General features: G+C 38.9%; 1 protein-coding gene across 27 annotated transcripts in view; it reads right to left on the reverse strand.

Moving 5' to 3' along the window:
- The window catches only part of Mast4 (microtubule associated serine/threonine kinase family member 4), a 594077-nt gene that overhangs the window by 180227 nt on the left and 394377 nt on the right, over positions 1–19473 (reverse strand). The window contains exon 1 of one of the 27 annotated variants that reach the window (XM_013078953.3): positions 3769–8813. The exons of 25 other annotated variants lie outside the window; for them this stretch is intronic. In XM_013078953.3, coding sequence (XP_012934407.2) covers positions 3769–3860 — 92 coding nt within the window. In that variant the 5' untranslated portion in view covers positions 3861–8813. Of the gene's footprint in view, positions 1–3768; positions 8814–19473 lie in introns of those variants that run through there. One more of the 27 variants, XM_013078954.3, reaches the window with a different exon arrangement.

The raw sequence follows: 19473 nt of genomic DNA on the forward strand, positions 1-19473 counted from the left end.
AAAAAAAAAACTTCTTTTATCCCTTGGTCCTTGGGGAAGTGTATTTGAGATCTTGCTCAAAGTGGTCAACTGAGTTACAAACTAATAAGGATAAGGGTTTTACTGATTTGGGTGTCACCCTGGTTTGGAGATTATCACTTAAACTAAATGAAGACATGATGGATTTCTGAACATTTAAAACTAGAAATCAAACACCTTCTAGATTTTCAAGGCTGCATTTCAGGACAACTAAAGGCCAACTCAAAATTTAGCCATAGGCCGGGGATTTAACTCAGCATTGCTGCTGCCTATCTCGCAAGTGCAAGGTCCCAAGTTTGATCCCTGGTACCAAAAAACAAAACAAAACAAAACTCAGCAGCCACTTTCTGAAGTCACTATAGCCTTTGCTTCAGTGTGACATAGTCATAATGAAGGAGAGCCTTGATCTTATCCCCCAAATGTTCTTAATCCAGTGGGGAAAAAGGAAAAGATGCTTTACCCACAAGCAACACTGAATTCAGGCTCACTTTTACTTCTATGACTGGATCTTTAATGAACACAATGTCCACTGGTCTGTGAAGTTTAACGTTTCTAAAACATGCAAATTTTTCCCTAAAACAATAAATTTGGATTAAAGGTTTATGAAGTCCCATCTCTGTCCCTCAAAGCAGCAGGTCAGCAACTGTATTGAAATGGCCTTAAAGAAATTAGGGAAGGGGGAAGAAGAGTGAAGGAGTCACAATAAGGAACCATTTCTAGTAGATTATCTGAGCTTTACAGCAAAGCACCACACATTGTTTGTGCATTAAGACACCCAATGTCTGCTATGGCCAAGTGAGAAAAGAATGAAGAACATAGTATGCCATATTTGGAACACAGCTCCCAAGACAGAAGGTTTTAGTTCATCAGTCCTCTGCAATTCAAAAGATCGAGGCCTGAAAGTAAATCTGTAGGCTCTCTCCCCCAAAACTCTGAAAGTTTGGGACCAGCAGGGCTCTGAGCTGGAAACTTTCCTGTGAGAGGACAAACTAGCAAACCAATGCCCTGCTGATAGGCAGGTATAAGACAGCAAACCAAAAGGCTTACATGGGGACAATTAGTGCCACAATTGAGGTTTAGAGCAGGAATCCAAAACCATTCAACATCTCTTTTACGTAAGTGGTAAAACTTCCTATCCTTATGAGTGCCATAATGCATATTTATAGGCACAAGGCTGAATTTTACCCTTGGACAGAAGATGCTGATACTAAAGAACAGGCTAAGATGAAGTCCCCTGGATTATAATGTGAATCAGAACCAGTAGGAAGAATAAAATATTGAATACAAACAATCTGTCAGACAAGTCAGCAAGGACACAGGAAAGAAGGGAGGCCTGGGCAGAAGAGAGGTTTGGAGGGCCAAGGTCATCTGACTGAGAATGAGGACAAGGGGTCCTAGTGTGGACACTGGGGACACCCTCTTTGAGACTGGCAAAAGGACAGGATAACTTGGGAATAAAGAGGTCTTCCGGAAAGATGAGATCTTTGAGCAAACTGACCGGCCAGACAAAGACTGGAGTTGGGTAGAGGAGACAGCAGGTAAGGGATACCCCAGAGAGGCAAGAGTCACAATGTAGTATAGGCCTCTTGTCCTCATGAAAGGAATGAGCCAAAATCAGCCACTATAAAATAATCCAATGCACAGCCACACCCACTGCCCTGGAGCAAGCATCTGCCCTTCATCTCTCCCAATCTACATCTATCAGGTTAAGCATCCCTAATCCGAAGATTCAAAAAGTTCACTCCAAAAGTTTCAGATTTTTGGATTACTTTAGATTGGGAGTACTCAACTAATAAAGTCTATGCATGTATTCCAAATTGGGGAAACTTCTGAAATCAGGAATACTTCTTGACCCAAGTCTTTTGGGAAAAGATACTGGTCTGTAAATATAAAGCAGGGCTAGTTCCTTTGAGATAGACAGCAATTGGATGGATGTAGAGATGATGTTCAGTAAACTTGCTTTTAAACTCCAAGAATCCTGGGAACACAGAGTAACTAACAGGCTATGAAAACCTCTACTCCTGGGCAAGAAGTAAGAAAATCCATCTTCCTATCTGTTTTGATGAACTGAAGATATAGGGTCAAGACTTGGGGATTAGAAATGGTCTTCCCACATACTACCACTTTGCTGGGAAGAATATAGGGATCTTTAGGACCCAAGCTCTCTGCCAGTGTGATTTTTCTGAATTGAAGTGTTCAGGATGGACAGATACTGCCCTGAGGCCTGCCCTGGACCAGTCTGAGAATTTCTTTTGCTGGGATTCTTCCAATAGTACTATCAACAGGTAAGCAGGGGTAAAAAGGACTCCAACTCTTTTCAGGTTCAGACTCACAAGTATGATACCAGTCTTAACTCCCGAAGAACTGGCTCGAGATAAGAGTAGAGGCTGCACTGGGGGCCAGGACTGTGCCACTTGGGAATAGCAAAAGCTCCTGTCAAATTGAACCGTTGAGAAGTTACAGGACTTACCACCCCAAGGAACAGAGGCCTGTTGATATCTCTTTCTCTAACTGTGTTGTTTTGGAGACATGGTACATAGATGACACAGCTTGAAGAAAATGACCAACATTAGAAGAGTTTCTTAACATATTATATACATCCCAGAATGAGAAAAGCACAGCCACAATATCTAAAAGGTACAACTTTAGAATGCAACATGGTTTAGTGGTATCAACACTGTTCAAATTGCATATCATTTAAAAACTTGTCAGATTTCATAAACACACATACAGACTAAAGCATGCGATTTGTGAGTGTGTATAAACAGTATATTTGAAAGCATTCTGAAATGTAAGAAGGACCATGGAAAATTTCGAAAGGAAAACTAAGTTTTTCAAAGTATTCCATATTCGCCCTTACACTTCAAATAGCTACAGGTATAAACAAACAGAAAAAACCATTTTCTTGACAGCGGAGCATAGAGATTATGAAGTTCCAAATCTGATAGTCTGTATCCTGTTATTTGACGGTAGCGTTGCAGGCATGTTCATGTACACGTGCAAGGCAAGCTTTGATGAAAAACCAGGAATCAGTACTTATACAACTCAGAGGATTCACCCCTTTAAAGCCACAACAATGCTTTTCTTCTGTGCTGGAAAGAAATGTGGAGGAAAAATGTCTCCTTTACAATCATATTCTCTCACTCCAAGTGGCAGCAAACTGCCTTTCACTTACAGCATGAGTTTCATTTTGACTTTGAAATTCTTCCACCACCCAGTCTGTCAAACATGTTGACAAAATGAAAAGGCCAGCCTTGTATTAGTAATAAATGCCAACAAACCGGTAAAAAAATCAAAATGGCAAAGTTATACAGATTTGCCTCTTTAGGCAGCCAAGGCGAAATAGTCTAACTTGGAACATCTGTGCATCCTACATCTGCATCTTATAAAGGTCACATATATAATAGACCGGAACACCTGAAAAGCTCTACAAAGTATACTATGGCTGAATTCAGTGGATAAACATGATCAGACCAAATGGCCAGATTGAGACAAAGTAAATCCCCCAACTCCTTTCGCACTACCCACCACTCAAAAGGAAACCTGTTAGCAACCACACTTCAAAGGGAGAACTCTGAGAATCGCATTCATCAGGATTACCGGAAGCTACAGACCAAGAACACCTGAAACAGTGGCCCCCTACCGAGACGTCAACTTTTCAAACTGTCACCCAATAAACAAAACCCCAGCTCCCAAGCCTCCTGGAGGAGAAAGCATTCCCTCTCCCAGCAAAGGAGCCCGCGTTTTTACCTTTGTGTTCGCCGAAGCCTGTTCCCACTCCTCAAATGAGGCAAAGTAAAGTTTGAGAGCACAGTCCAAAAATTAGGGTCAGACATATCCATTTCTTTTTTTCTTCAATTCACTGCGGATTCAAGACCATGAGACCAAAATGGGGAAAGGAAAAATAAAAAATAAAAAAGGCAGCCAGAAAAAAAAAATCCCGATGATCTACTCCTTCCCAAGAAAACGTGACGTGAACTAGCTCAGAAGAACTTGCAATATGCCTGAGAATCACCCGTCCTGTCCTAGCCTTTAATTAATATACAGCCATCTCTCAAAGGCTCAGGAAACTTACTTCCTCTCGGGTCTGTCCTCTCCTAGAGAGCTCTGGCCAGCTATAAACAGTAATTACAAGAGTTTAGCCGTGCATTCTGCTCAGAATGCTGTCTGTGTGTGATTCAGTCCAAGGTACTTTGTCATCTGTTTGGCAGATACCATTTGCAGCTTATGGGGGGGTGGTGCAGCACGACTATTTTAAGTCTGGTTCCTGAGGGCTGTTGCTTATCAGCGAAACCACTCACATCTGAACATGCCCAGTGTGGGGGTTGCTTTTTGGTATCTACATACAAGGAAAAGAATTTGAATAGAAAAAGCTCCTCTTGCCCTCCCCCCTCCCGGGGGAATGAAAATGAAAACTTAAAAGCACTTTTAGAAAATTGGCCTATGGGAGGACTTGAACCTGACACCTCTGCGTACCCTCCCGGGGTTCAGCGGGCAGGAACCCTCACCACAAGATGCCTCCCCAGCACCATAGCGGGGCCTCCCAGGAAAGGGAGCAGGGCCGGGTGTGCAGTTCAGAGCAGGCAGGGGACACCAAGCATCCTCCTCGCTGCCGCTCCCCCATCCCAGAGACAGAAATGGATCCGTCCTCCAAAATAAATAAATAAATCCTGCCGCTGTGCCAGAACACTCTGGAGCGTGTGCTGTGCGCACCTGAAGGCCAACAGTGATTCACCACAGGGCAGATCAGATTCAAACGCTCCCAGGGAAGTCCCTGATGACTCTTGGCAGTGACGATGCGTGCTGTATGGCAAAAGCAAGCAAGCACGAAGCCACCCTCACCGAAAACCTCAGTTAAACTAAATTTATGAGTTTACATTCCATTGAATGGATTACTACCAGCATACCTAGTTGTCTTCAGAGATGGTTACTAGAAATTTAGGTAATGGTCAACCACTGCATGTAAATATAGTACCTGACAGTGATTTAACAAATGCTAGGACTATTTTTTCCTCTAAGGATGATGGAGTTCCAAAGGAAAGAATGAAGAGCGGGAAAGGAACATTACTTATTTTGAAGAAGATTATGGTATTTAATTCCCCCAACCATAAATATGTGTATAAAAGAAAAATTAGAATTTAAATTGGTGCTTTAAAATCTGGTATGACACGAAATAGTAACTCCTTAAAAATTACGCAAAAATAAATAAATAAAACCTCTTAGAAAGTGACTTAGCCCACCCAATAATAAAGGAAAAACTCACAAAAGTAGGAGGATAAAAAGAAAAAGACTATCAGTTAACAAGGGACAGGGAGTAAAGAGAAATCTTCTGTGGGTCGTCTAATTCTTATGGCCCACAGAACATTTTGACACCAAGAACTGTGGCAAATTCTTGCACACAGGGCTTTCTTACGGATAATCTCCACATACTCTTAGCCTCCACAGATCCCCAAAACCCACAGAGGTACACAAAGCACAATATTTTCTCAATTTGACATTTGAGAAAAAGGTCAGGAACATTCAGTGACAAAACACACTTTCCCAGATATTGAGCTTTGGGGCAGTATTTTCGTTCTATACCAAGTCATCTTTTGTTTAAAAAAAAAAAATGCTGTCAGTGATATAAGTATAGTCAGTCTTCCTCTGTATCCACAGGTTTCACATGCATGGATTCGGCCACACTTGGACTGGAAAATATTTGAAAGTGAAATTGTGTCGATACTGAACATAGACAGTCCTCATTCCCTAAACAAGATAGCTGATCAAATATTTATAGAGCACTTACATTTCAGTAGATACCCTAAGTAATCGAGAGATGATCTAAAAGTAGTACGCAGAAGGCTACGCATAGATTATATGCAAATACTGCACCACTTTATGTAAAAGACTTCAGCATCTGAGTACTTTCGTATTCTCAGGTGTTCCTGAAACCAATTATCAGAGATACCTAGAGCCTATGAAAAATGAGTTTTTAGAGACTGACACAAAGACAGTCCCTATGCTCTAGAGCAGGGCTTCTCAATTCTGACATTTTAGCCTAAGTTATTCTTTGGGGAGCTTTCTTGTCCTCTGGAAGATGTTTAGCAACCTGCCTGATCTCTACCTGCTGGATGCAAGTGTCATGACATCAAAATATCCACAGACAATGCCAAATGTCACTTGGGGGCAAAAGCAGCCCTGGTTGGTAACCACTCCCCTGGATAAAGGCTCCCCCTAAGAAATGTGCTGTCTTGGGTTTGAATTCTGGATCCATCTGTGTGTGACCTTAGGCAAGTCACTTAATCATTGCCCATTTTCCTCAAGTGCAATATGAGGTCCTTAAGGGGCTAAACTTTTAAGAGGCTGACATATATAAACAAATAAAATAATATACATTAACATCTCAATCCCGTGTCTAGCATGCACTGCACACAAATGTTGCCGATGGAGAGAAGATAAAAGATACTGTTCTGCAGACGTGAACCTGTAGCAGAGGTTACCTCAGAACATGCTCTGGACTCTCTAGGACCCATGTGCTGATCACACTGTATTGTAATTGTTTACCGCTGACTTCCATATTGGTCTGTGAGTTCCCCAAGGCTAAGGCCACATTTTATTGATCTCTGTTTTCTAGCACCTGACAGCTTGTGGTTTATATAGGCATTTAAAAAATGCTTCTTAAATGGACACTTCAAATGCTCAGTTATCTACTATTTCTCTTAAGGTGCACTGAAATGATCAGTATTAACAGACCAAAAAAGAATCCTGAATTTTTAACAATCACAGGAGGACATTGTTAAATTCCAAAGACTTTCACTTAATTGATTCATTTCAATCTGTATTTGTAACTGGAAAGATTCTAGTGCTAATAGCCCCTAGGTCTTAACATGGCTCTAAGAAATGTCATGACCAAACTCAAACCCAAGTCCTGCCTCCCTATTCCACACACAAATCCTGGGCCCAAGAAATAACTTTCAGTGCTTGTTTTGGTCCTTTTTTGGAGGGAGGGTGCTGGATATTGAACCCAAGGACTCTCAGATGACAGGGAAGTGCTCTATCACTGAGCTATCCCCTCAACTCTGTGTGCTCACGTCTAGATTAAGAGGGCTAATTACATATTATAGTCTGCCCAGAGAAGAGCAATCAAGATGTAAGAGAGGACTTGAAACAGTGCTATGCAAATTCTGGGTTGAAGGATCTTTCTATTGAAAGTACAGAAGAGAAAATTTAGACGAGCAATAGCTGTTTGTGAATATTAAAAGAATTATGTGGGAGAGAGTTTTGATCCATAGGTGAAAAGCCTACACCAAGGGTAACTTTCCTGCAGGGGAGTTCCACCAGACATAACCTGTAGGACAGGCAGTGGGCGGGACTCAATGGTTTTAAGACCTCATGACTTTCCTATCTCCCAATGTGCATATTCCAGACGGTCCTCTTGGAAAAGCCCATGTATCTGGCATCCCTTATATGGATGACAGCAACTAAAACAGATAAATCAATGGTATAAAACATTTACTCCTTCTCTTGATTGAATAATGCATATACTGGCCTCTAAGGATCAGACATCACTATTAGCAGTCTGCATTTTGAAGAATCTAAGCAAATTCTCAAAGGGACAAGTAAAGACATGAATAGTTTTAACAATACATATTTTCATTTTTTTTGCATTTAAAGAGCTTGGGAAAATTTGGGTTTTATACAACTTAAAAATATAAAAACACATAAAGTACACAAGGAGCCAGAAATTAACGAGTTAATATAGTAAAAGTGTCTGATACATTCCCACACTCATGTAAGATAAGAGTACGTGTGACATTAAAGTATAACTTGTCTTCTAACCTGTTTGACTTGATTTGGGAACCTATGATTCAGAAAGTACAGCAGTCAGTAAACACAAGAATTAAAACTGTTAGAATTACTAACATTTTCCTACAGACAAAATAATTATATGGGCCAAATCTTAAAGCATAGTTTAGGCACATCTGCAGTAAAACTCTGATTATAGAACTAAACAGAAATTGAGATTATCAGAAACTCTTGAGAATATAGCTAGTCTAGGGCAATATACAGATATTCCACAAGATTTTCTACTTATTCCACAACAACTAAGCCTATACAACGGACAAGTTTTGTGATCTCGAGTGCTTATTCATCTATTAGGATGAATTGTTTTTCTGAGAAGGGTAAATGAAATTGAAAAATAAGCCCGTCACCCTACTGAAATAGTAGCTTAGGAAGAAATGAGTTTGTAAGAAGGGGACCAAATCCTTCACTTATTCACTGCCCTTACATATATGTGTATATGTATATGAATATGTATATTTGTGTGTGTGTGTGTGTGTGTGTGTGTGTATAAACACCAGGTCCTTTTTACTGCCTTGAACTTGCCGACTTTCTGACACATGCTTTATGAAAATTTTAAGAAAAGTTTGTCCCTCCCCACATAGAACAGTGTTAAGAGACCCCTTAAGGCTCACCTTGAACTTGGGGTTTGGAGAGCTGTAAACTCCCCATAAAGGACAGTCTAGCCATGGGGCCATGTTCAATGTCAAGACACTAGGGAAAGTAGGATCAATACTGAGATTATATAATACTGAGATTATACTGCACTTAATCCTGGCCAGTCTAAGAATTCTGCTATAAACTAACTTTGACCTCTTCCTAGCCCATCTTCAGAGTACCTAGAAAGCACTACTTCCCAAGGCTGTCTACACCTACAGGTTCACTTTGGTCACCCTCTGAATGCTGTCTTGAGAGTTTGAGGGTAGGAATGTGAATAGCCTACTCCAAATGATCAGTCCTTCAGGAAATAAAGCTTAAAGACTGGGACAGAAATGTGAAGAGAGTTTCATCAATGAGCAACAGGTTGAAAGAAAAGTCTTCTAGTGTTATTAAATTTGTTCTCATAATGCTAAAATATGGAGGAAGATTAAAAGGTAAATAAAATGAACTTTGTGGGTTATGTCTGAATGCTAAAACCTAAGCACAGATAATAAACAGTTATAATATCATCCTGGAAATATTACCCAAAAATTTAAAAAATGGTATCATAAGGTAAGATTCATATTTCTAAAGTGAAAGACCAAAACAAAATGAAGTAATTTATCTTTCCTGATAGAGAACTACATCAACCTCAGTAGTGGGGTGAAGGATGAGGACCAAGAGGAAAAACAAAGGCTGAAGACAGGCTGGGATGGGAAGAAAATGCAGAGTTTTCCTCAGGCACTCTCTGGATCCCAAGGGAAGCAGAGGTTTGGAAAGGTAACAGACAACAACTTCAAAAGATCTAAGAGGAGAGAATAAGCAGGTATGGGAAATGAAGGGCTCTTCTCCCACAGGAGTGATGCCCTGATGGATGTAATGGATAAGCAGAGAAGGATGTGAACAGGATGTGCAGCCCACGGTCTCCAGACCGGTATGGATTGAGACTCCTTGCAGGATTCTGCAACACAGCCTCACAGTTCTCTCTTCTGCTTTGCAAGCAGGGACGGTCCTGAAAGAGAGCGGCTCAAGGCTGAGTCAGTCTCCACGCCCTGAGAGAGAAGCAGATGTGCTTACAGAAATGATGCCTCATCCTTACAGGGCTGGAGGGCTTGCTCTACAGGAAAGAGGCTCCTAGAAGAGATTGAAAGATAAGTGTGTCTTTCTCTTCTAAAACTTCTGGATGATCCATCAATAAACCTCACTGAGCGCTGGACTCTAACAGAGCTCACAAACCAACCATGGAGCTGAAAGCAACATTCAGGGATTGAAGAATTCATCTCTCAATCAGGAAGGCTAACTCCTAAAGGACAAAATAAAAGAAAGATCATAGGATGTAGAGTAATAGATCTTTTGCAAATGGGAAGGGGATCAAGAGATGGAGGGAGGGGCTGGGGGTGATGGCACATTCGGGAGGCTGAGGCAAGGAGATCACCGTGAGTTAGAGGCCAATCTGGACTACATAGTGAGTTCAAGGTGAGACTCTGTCTCAACAAAAACCCCAAAAACAAAACAAGACAAAACAAAACAAAACGGAGAGGAGGAGAGGAGGGAAAGAGGATGAAGAAAGAATTAAGATGTGTTGTGTACATGTACCAACTCCCCTGGAGGAATGTAATTATTAAGTATGTGCAAACATGGACTAATAAAAAATAAAAATTGGACAAAACGGATTAAACATTGTTGCCCTTTGCTCTAGGCAGCCTTCATGTGAGCCCGCCACCCCTAGTGAACTAAGTTTCTCTGTACTGGGCTCTGATCCTGAATGCTTCTGCACGAAAGGGTTCAGTTATTACAGCAGAATCAAAATTGGTTTGCAGATCAGTCCCTCTTAGAGTAAAAGCTCCTTGAGCCTAGGAGCTGCATCTCCTTCACGGTTGAGTCCTTCATGCAAGCATTAGGGTAAACATTAAGACAAAGGAGAAAGGGAAGGAAAAAGAGAGAAATGACTGAGAATACCTACAGAGAAAGGGCTGGACAGGGGAAAGAAAGTGAGGAGGAATCCATTCCCAACTAGAAAGATGAGTGATAGCAAAGTTTGGGCTAGAAGCCTGATGGTTTGAAGACTGACCCTGTGAATGACTGAAAAAGCTTTATATGTCTGTTACTATTTGAGCTACATGGGGTTGGGAGTCCATTCCATTATTTATAAATACTCTACCTACTAGGAAGGTCTAGTGCCTTAGGCTTCAAATCGCCAGAGTTCAGGAACCGTGTATAGATAACTAAGTAGCGGTACATGTACACATGTAACTAGTTATATATGAAATGCTCAATGCTTCTGGATGGTAACAGTGAACCCTAGCTACTAATCAGTGCTTTAGACTCTCAGTCTGGAGTTAATTTCAAGGACATGGTGCTTCTGCATGTACCTTGGGTCTAAGGTACATCATTTCTCATACAGTTCCTGAGCATGAATTATAGTGCAATTATAAGACCTGTCAATTTGGTTTAAGTGGGTCAGTGTGGTTATATTTAGCCCTTCAGTAGCTGACACCAAAGGCTTTCTGTAATAAGATTAAGGTTAATTTATCAGTTTTTCTTTTCTCGAATATTTTTCCAGGTCACATAACTATAGTTATGGAAAATGATCCCATTAACATGAGAGGTAAGTGGTGTCATCAAAGTACCATGTGGGAACATACACAGACAGAAGTAGAAACCTTGTGCTTTTGTATTGTTACTGCTGATTCAAATTGTCACAAATCATGATAACGTCAGTAAGGACATGAAATTTTGAGCTAAGGAGTTTGAAGCAAGTATTCATTTATTTTATTTATACATAAATTTATGTATATTTATGTCATCTTCTATATCAACAAAAAATTTTAAAGAAATATTAGCCCACGGGGGAATAAATATAATGTCATCCATCAAGTGTTCACTCTGAATAGCTATCAAAGAAATGCAATTAAAATATCAATCAGATTCAATATCATTTTTATCTGAATGCAAGATTAAAAAACTATAATACTCAATGTTGGTGAGGCTATGGAGAGATAAGTACTCTCTACCAACAATCTATGAAGCAATCTGGAGAATAAAAGCACACATACGTGTACATACACAGATGAGTATGTGTGTGTGTGTGTGTGTGTGTGTGTATATATATATAGAGAGAGAGAGAGACATGTATATATATATGTATGGTGTGTATATACAGGCATGTAAGTGTATATGTTTGTATAAATATAGATGTACACATATATGTTTGAACTATAATTCCACATCTTGGAATTTAAACAAAAGTATAATCAAATAAAATATAATCAAATATGTACCTAAAGATGTATAGGTTTGTAAATTAATCTCATAATTCCTCATAACTGCATAATACTGAGGGGAAATACCCAAGGGACAACAAGATAAGGACAATTGTTCATAAAGCCTAAATCAACCATACAATGAATTTTAGAAAAATGAGTAAAGACCATTATGGTAAGTTGATCACTTAATTTCAAACATATGCAGGTTCTAATCTCAAGAACCTGTGAGGGCCAGGGATTTAGCTTGGGCCGGAGATTTAGCTCAGTGGCGCCGTGCCTGCCTCATAAGCACAAGGTTGTGAATTCAATCCCCAGTACCGGAAAAAAACCCAAAAACCTGTGAATAAGTTACTTTATATGGCCAGAGGAATTGTGCAGATGTGAATAAGTTAAAGATCTTGATATTGGGAGATTATCAAAGGTTCTCACACAGGAGACTTAAATGGAATCACAAGAATCTCTGTGAAAGTAGGCAGAGGGAGACTTGAAGAAGGGAGCAATGTGATGCTACTGGTTATGAAGATGGAAAAAGAGGTCCAAGAGCCAAGGAATGCAGAGAATCCAGCCTAATAGGTGGACAAGGCCCAGAAACAGATTCCTTCTTAGTGCCTTAGAAGGTGGGCGCTCATCCCCGTGGATACCTTGATTTCAGTCTTCCGATTTCTAAAACCCTAAGAGAATAAATATGTGGTTTTAAGCCACTAAGCTTGCCAATTTATTACAGTAGCCAAAGGAAACCAAAACAATGTTTTCTAAAATATGTAATAAATAAGAAATGCTCCTGAAATAATATAAAAATGGAGTTGCACAATCTATATTTTTAAAATGTTACATATATGATAATATAAGAATAAAAATGGAAATAAAACATTTTAGTGAACATCTGTGTGAGATTATGGTTGATATCATTCTTTATATTTTTATATTTTTGGAGACAGGGTCTCACTGTGTAGTTCAGGCTGGCCTCAAACTCTCTATGTAGCCCAGGCTGGTCTCGAACTTGCCACAATCCTCCTGCCTCAGCCTTCTGAGTGCTGGGAGTATAGGCCTACACCACCATACCAGGCTTATTTTTATATTTTTATAAATGTAAATTATTTCTTATTCAACACTTTCAATTATCAGAAGCCCACACACTTGACTTTCTTGTTATTGTGATCTGAAAGTTCAAGTTTCTGAGTTTCAGAAAATTTTGAGAGTTTATAAAATTAAGAAAGAACCTTTTACTCTGACATTGTCACAAAATATGCTTTCTGACTCGTGAAATAAAATGCATGCATAAAAGCTCCATGAATCTTGAAAATAAATACTAAAATTGCTTTTTAAAAGAAGTCTTTACTACTTCCTGGAATCTTATAATATAAAAATGAAAAATATCTCTATTTTCTAGACATAAATCCTTACCTGTCTAAGGCAACTGGGAAAATGGGTATTTTCAAAACTGACTGGGCAATAAATCCATACAAAAGCTTTGGTTTTGGTTGAATATATGCATTATTATTTCCAGATTGGTGAGGCCATGCAGTTATGAATTCCAGAACTGCTTTCCTCACTTTTGTTGTAAACTTTCTTTTATTGCCCAGAAAAATAAAAAGCAAACTTACTTTTAATATGATCCAGACAGGTATACACTAAAAATGAGTTCTTCATTGCAAAGAATTAAATAGCTGTAATTGAGCACATACAAATTTGTTATTTTCCTTGAGGCTAGAAAATTAAGATTTTACTCTTTCCTTAGGTAGATGTTGAGTATTGAAAAGAGGACAGTATGTTTCTGGTGTCTTATGAAAGACACCCATATTAAGGTTCATGGTGATCAAAAACTAATAACAAGTTATTCCAGTTAATAAGAGCTATAACAATAGTGACTTAAGTCAATCAATATAATGACATGGGTAAAGGATGAATATGTATCAGTGTGAAAAAAGAACTATCTCTATTAGAGGCCCTTAGGAAATGGAGTACCTATAAAATGAGAAAGAATGCTAATATATCATGTATAAAAGAAAAAAATCAGGAACAGATAATGTGTACACAGCAGAAACAAAACTAAAGAAAATATAGCAAATTATATTTAAAAGTAGAAGAAAAATGTGCTGGTTTGGAAAATAAGAAAAAAAAAAAAAAGAAAATTGGGTGAATGTTTTCACTGTACCTAGAATGATAAAAGAAAAATAGATTTCATGTTTTTCCCCACTGTGCACACCTGGGCAAGGCTTCCATCATTCTTTACTTGGATTAATGCAGTTCCATTCCTGCTTCTCAATGGTCTACCAAGGTGAAATCATTCTTCCAAAACTGGTCAGTTTCTGCCTTATGAAACAAAGGTCAATGGGTTCCCATTGTTCTACAGCAATATTTCTCCAAGTATGGTTTCCATCCATTCCATTGAATCATCTAGAGTACTTATTAGAAACGCAGATTTGAGGAGTTTTCTCTATACCCATTGATTTAGGAATTTGAGGGGTGAAGCTCAGGAATCTGCATTCCACCAAAATGTCTAGGTGATTCTTTTGCAGACTCTCAGAGTTTGAGAGGCATTTCACAGGAAAGTTAAAATCTCTTTCAATGGAATACTTTATGATGTAGTCTCTTGTTATCTCTCCCGCCTCCTCCCTTGACATGCATCCCCTTGTGGTTTATGCTCCAATAATAGTAAAATATGTACTTGTCAGAAATATTGAATTACTTTAAGCTCCCCAGACATAGTAAGCTTGCCACACCTCATTGCCTTTGCATATCCTGTTCCCTGTTCTTAGAATTTCCATCTCCTCTGCTTGAAAACTTCTGCTCATCTTTCAAATGTGAGCTATAAGGTCACCTCTGAAGCAAAGTTTGCCTGACTTGCTGCTGCACATGTAAATGGGGTTGTTTCTTTTTTGCTGGCTTCCCAGTGAACTTTATGGACTGCATGCCTCTTTTGTAGCACTTGTTCTACCACCCCATGATGTTTTTACAGGTCCAATTCCCCACTAGGCTTCAGAGTGCTCCAAGTACAAGGACAGATTCTATTTATCCGTGTTTGCCTCAAAGTACAAAGTAGATACTCAGCAGAAAGAATGGATGTAAACACATTATTTTCTAAGGTTACTTAAAAAAAACTGTTTTAATTTTCTATTTTCCTAATATCTACACACAAGCCCTAAGATGATACTTCCAAAACTATATTTTCATTTGTCCACTGGTTGGTTTCTCTTTAAAACATTGCCTTTATGAACAGTCTTATATAATGAATAATAAAAAGAATACTAAAAAGTTAAGCCCATGATATTTGGGCAGATTAAAATGAAATTTAAAAACACTACTAGCTTTTTACTTTCCTTTCTGATAACTATAAGTGAATTAAAGCATTATTTGTTCTCTGAAAAGATGGTAAAAACAGGAGCTCAAACAGGGTAATCTTTTCTCAAGGCTGGAAACTCAATATTGATGAAAAGATGATCAACACATACAACCTACAGTAGAAAACAGGTGAGAACTAAGAGTGTCACCTGAGTAGTGTGCAAGGTTTGCAATCCACTGCTACCAACTCACAGTCCCAGCCTCCTGACCCAGATATGTCAGCTTCCATGGTAAAATCTTCCATCCCTTTTAAGATGAGTGGTGAGGATGACCAGTCTAGATCAGCAGATCTGAGTAATATCTGACAACCTGCTGCCCCTGTCCATCTCCTCTTCCAGCACACTTATATTCCTGCTTGGCAAATGCCCATTCTCATACTTGTTCTCATTCTTATACCACAGTCAACTAGTCTTGCCTACGGTTTTAACCAATTAATGTCGTAGTTGATCATGTCGAAGTTGTCTCTATCCAGCTGTGTTGACATTTTGAGGGAATTGAAAGTTTTAGGGAAAATTACCAAATGTAGGTGATGGGCAGACTGCTCTACCACTGAAGTCTGAGTTTGGCAGATAATTCTACCAATCAAAATCTGGTGGCAGGCTTTCCAAAGAGTGCTGGTCATCACTCCATGTCCCTCCGCTTTCACCACAGTAAAACAGAAGTAAAGATGTAGAACACTTAAAAGGCTACTAGTCCCTGATACAGACACTGCTGTCTCTTGTTTTACTCAAAGTCATCAGGGGTAGATGACCTATTTACTAATCATGCAGCTGACAAAAAAATGACAATTATAAAGCATGGTAATATGTTCCATATAAAATAATGGGGGACAGGATGGGGATTTAGCTGAGTGTTATAGCGCAAGCTCCTGAGTTGGATGCCCAGTACCAAAAAAAAAGAGGGCTGGGGATATAACTCAGTGGTGCCACACCTGCCTGGCAAGTGCAAGGTCTTGAGTTTGATTCCCAGTACCAGAAAAAAAAATGGAAAAAAGTATCAACACATTATGATTTCAATCATATATGCACACAAGAAGATCTGTAGGCTTTATGGAAAACTAAAAACACTTCATCCTAGGTAATGTTTTAAATTATTTTATTTCTGCTATTGTTTAATATGTATTAAAGCATACCATATTTTAACAGTTGTTTTCCTGGTCTTCAGTAACTTGCCAATTCTTCCTCTTGAAGCAACTCTAACTACTATTTATTTATTTGCGGTACTGGGGATCAAACTCAGGACTTACTCTTGCAAGGCAGGTGTGGTGCCCCTGAGCTAAATCCCTGGCCCTCTCTAACTACTTCTAAGTAACACCTCCTGACACAAAAACAGAAAATGCATGATGGTTCAGGTTGTCGGCAGGTGAACTTTTAGGAGAGGCAAACTTCAGTTTTCAGGAACACTAAATTATACGTTGCCAGAAGCTAAACGAGAAGCATCATTCACACTTTAAGTGATATCAGATGCTGATGTCAAAGTCCTTTCTCTCCTCTCTCACCATAAGTATTTCTCATAGTTATACTTCCTAGATGTCTAGTACTACAGCTTTTAAAACATCATTGCAAAATTCCTGGCTCAGAAGGATTCATCCCATAATTCTGTTCAAAGGTGCAGCAGTATATATTTTAGTGAGCTGACAGGTACCTGCCCAGTAATGTATTAGTCCATTGTCTGTTTTATAACAAAATACCTGAGGCTAAATACATTATAAAGAAAAGAGGCTTATTTAGCTTACAGCTCTGGAGGTTCAAGAGCATGGCATAGGCTTCTTCTCAGCTCTACTAAAGGCCATCTGGCTACATCATGACATAGCTGCTGACATCACGGCAAGAGTATGTATAGGAGGAAAAGATCACACACAAAGACAGAAAGCAAAAGCCAAGGCAAAAAATTGTTCTTTTTACAACAACCCACTTTCATGGGAACTAACCAGGGTCCCACAAAAACCATACTGATCCCTTCCAAGGGCAGTGCCTCCATAGACCTAACCACCTTTTACCTCCTAATTGTTCTAACATCTCTTAAAGCTACCATACTGAGGACCAAGTTTCTAGCACACGGATCTGCGGGAACAAACACAAACCATATCCAGACTCTAGCAAGTACCTTGAACTTGAAGGACTGTTTGCTATTTTCAGCTTTATTGAAGAGCAAAGCCAGCTATGTGGGACTAAGAGCTCTCATCCAGTCTCCAACTTCAGACAGGCTGTTTCATATGTGCTTTACAGACAGGTAAGGGACATTCTAGGTGGGTCTGAGTGCCATCCATCATGACCAGTGGGTGCACTCATAAGTTAACAGGTAAGTACCCTAACAAGGACAATTTTCAAGAAGGGGAAAAGAAGTTTTTGTGGGCTCTCATCAATTTCAGCTATGCTGTAACCTAGTGACTGTTCCCAGTGTGGTATACTCCAGGGGAAGCAAATCAAAGTACAAGTGGGCAACAATGATCAGATGAACAGACCAGTGAAGGCAGCCCAGAGAGCCAGTTCTTCCAACCAGTACTCACAGGAAGACGGTCTCATGCCTAGTGTCTCATAAGATCCTTTCTCCCAATCCATTGATACCTCAGGGCAAGTTAGAGCACAATTGCTTTCGTGAAGGAAGAAGCAATTAAAAGTTTTATATTTCAGAGTCATGACATTTTGGGAGGCTTTCACTATTTCACTGAAGCAATTGTGAATCTGCTATGTTTTATTTTTTATCTAAAGAATCAGTACTTCAGGAGGCAATGACTAAATTCATAACATGCTCTTTTCCAAGAAATAGTCCAGTAAATAAAACAAGAATATTTGTTTCCCTGATGAAATCACATTAAATCTACCTGTCAGATTCTAAGAAACTCTGGAACTGATTCAGACCTGGAAATTTACAAGTCCACTTAAATACTTAAGAAAAAAACACCTCATAGAGCAATGCAGCCAAATAAATTTACCATCAACAGAGAGATGAAGTAATACAGAATGGTCATACTGCTTTTGAAATCTGAATAACTAACTTCATAAATACAGTATACTTCTAACTAAGGTTTATTATCAATTCCAAAACAAATGTAGTAGAGTTTACAAGGCTATGTAACAAATTCTTTTAAAAAGAGGTTAATTTTTTAATTTCTTTAATCAAAGAAAACATGTAAAGCATGAATAATAAAAACCCATGAATAATCCATAAATTTCACTTTATGAAAATAGTTTGACTTCCCGCCACGCTGAATCTTCCATGGATCTATTAACAATTGGCAAATTCTAGGTCTCAATTTCACTTCCACTGTGTCTCCCTGTGAAACCTGTGAGGACTTGCTGGGGAGCACAAAAATACCTTCAGGTAGAGAGCAAGAATAAAACTATAGAAGCAAAATTCTCAGTTGTTTTTGAGTATATCTGCTCTGTGAATGTTCTGGCATGGATTTACATGTTAAAAATTAAAGAAAAGAAGATATAGGATAAAAATAATTTAAACTGTTTTTAAGAAAGCCTAGAAATTTAACTTAAAAATCTACCATATTCATTTATTTTAGAAAAATGTTTTCTTTTTCCTTGGTTGAAAAAAAATGTTAGCCTAACATGACCATGTTTTTTATTTTACTCTTGAAAACTCACATAAAAATATTTCTAAAACTTTCTTTCTCTCTCTAAAGGGCTGATTTCCAAATGTCAGTGAAGGAGAAAATTCCCAGGACTATATTTGTTTACCGACAGGAGTTTTCATCAAATCCCCACCTGTACTGCTGTTATCCTCCATCCTTAAATACCACATGTTCTTCCCACTTTGCTCACATAAATTCTGGGCTGCCACATACTTCAGTGAGACACTGAGACCTTCAGATGATCAACGACAAACAGCTCCTTTAGATGTTGAACATTATTACTATTTTTGTAGGCTTGATGAGAATTGATTTCTTAAAGGGAAAATAAGGTGCCTAAATCAGTTTATAGACAAGGAGGTATGGGGATAGGCAGATGAAGATGCAGGATGAAAGCGTGTCTGAGAATCTGAGAGCAGACAAAAAGTCCAGGGTTGTTTAAAAACATCAAGGTCCTTGAACTCGCCCTTGGAAGCTCCATCTGACATACCATCAAATATGTACAGTATACCAACATCCTATACCAAACATTTTCTTTCTGTAAAAAACAAGTTGTATATTTTTGCTTCATATCTCAGTAACACACACACACACACACACACACACACACATTTGGGAGTTCTCAAGAAGTGCAAAGATCTAAAATAGAAATTGTTTCCAAATATAACATTTTTCTCAACGTTAATGTCTCTTCGTGCTTGAGAAACTGGCTGTGTGTGGACAGGCAGTATCATACAGTCATGGAGAATACAGATCCTAGACCCACTGTCTAGGTTTGTAATGACAGCATCAATATTCATTAGT

The sequence above is a fragment of the Heterocephalus glaber genome, unplaced genomic scaffold (genome assembly GCF_053883595.1).
Source record: "Heterocephalus glaber isolate CG9 unplaced genomic scaffold, H.glaber_assembly_v1.0 deba00001543, whole genome shotgun sequence".
NCBI lineage: Eukaryota > Metazoa > Chordata > Mammalia > Rodentia > Bathyergidae > Heterocephalus > Heterocephalus glaber.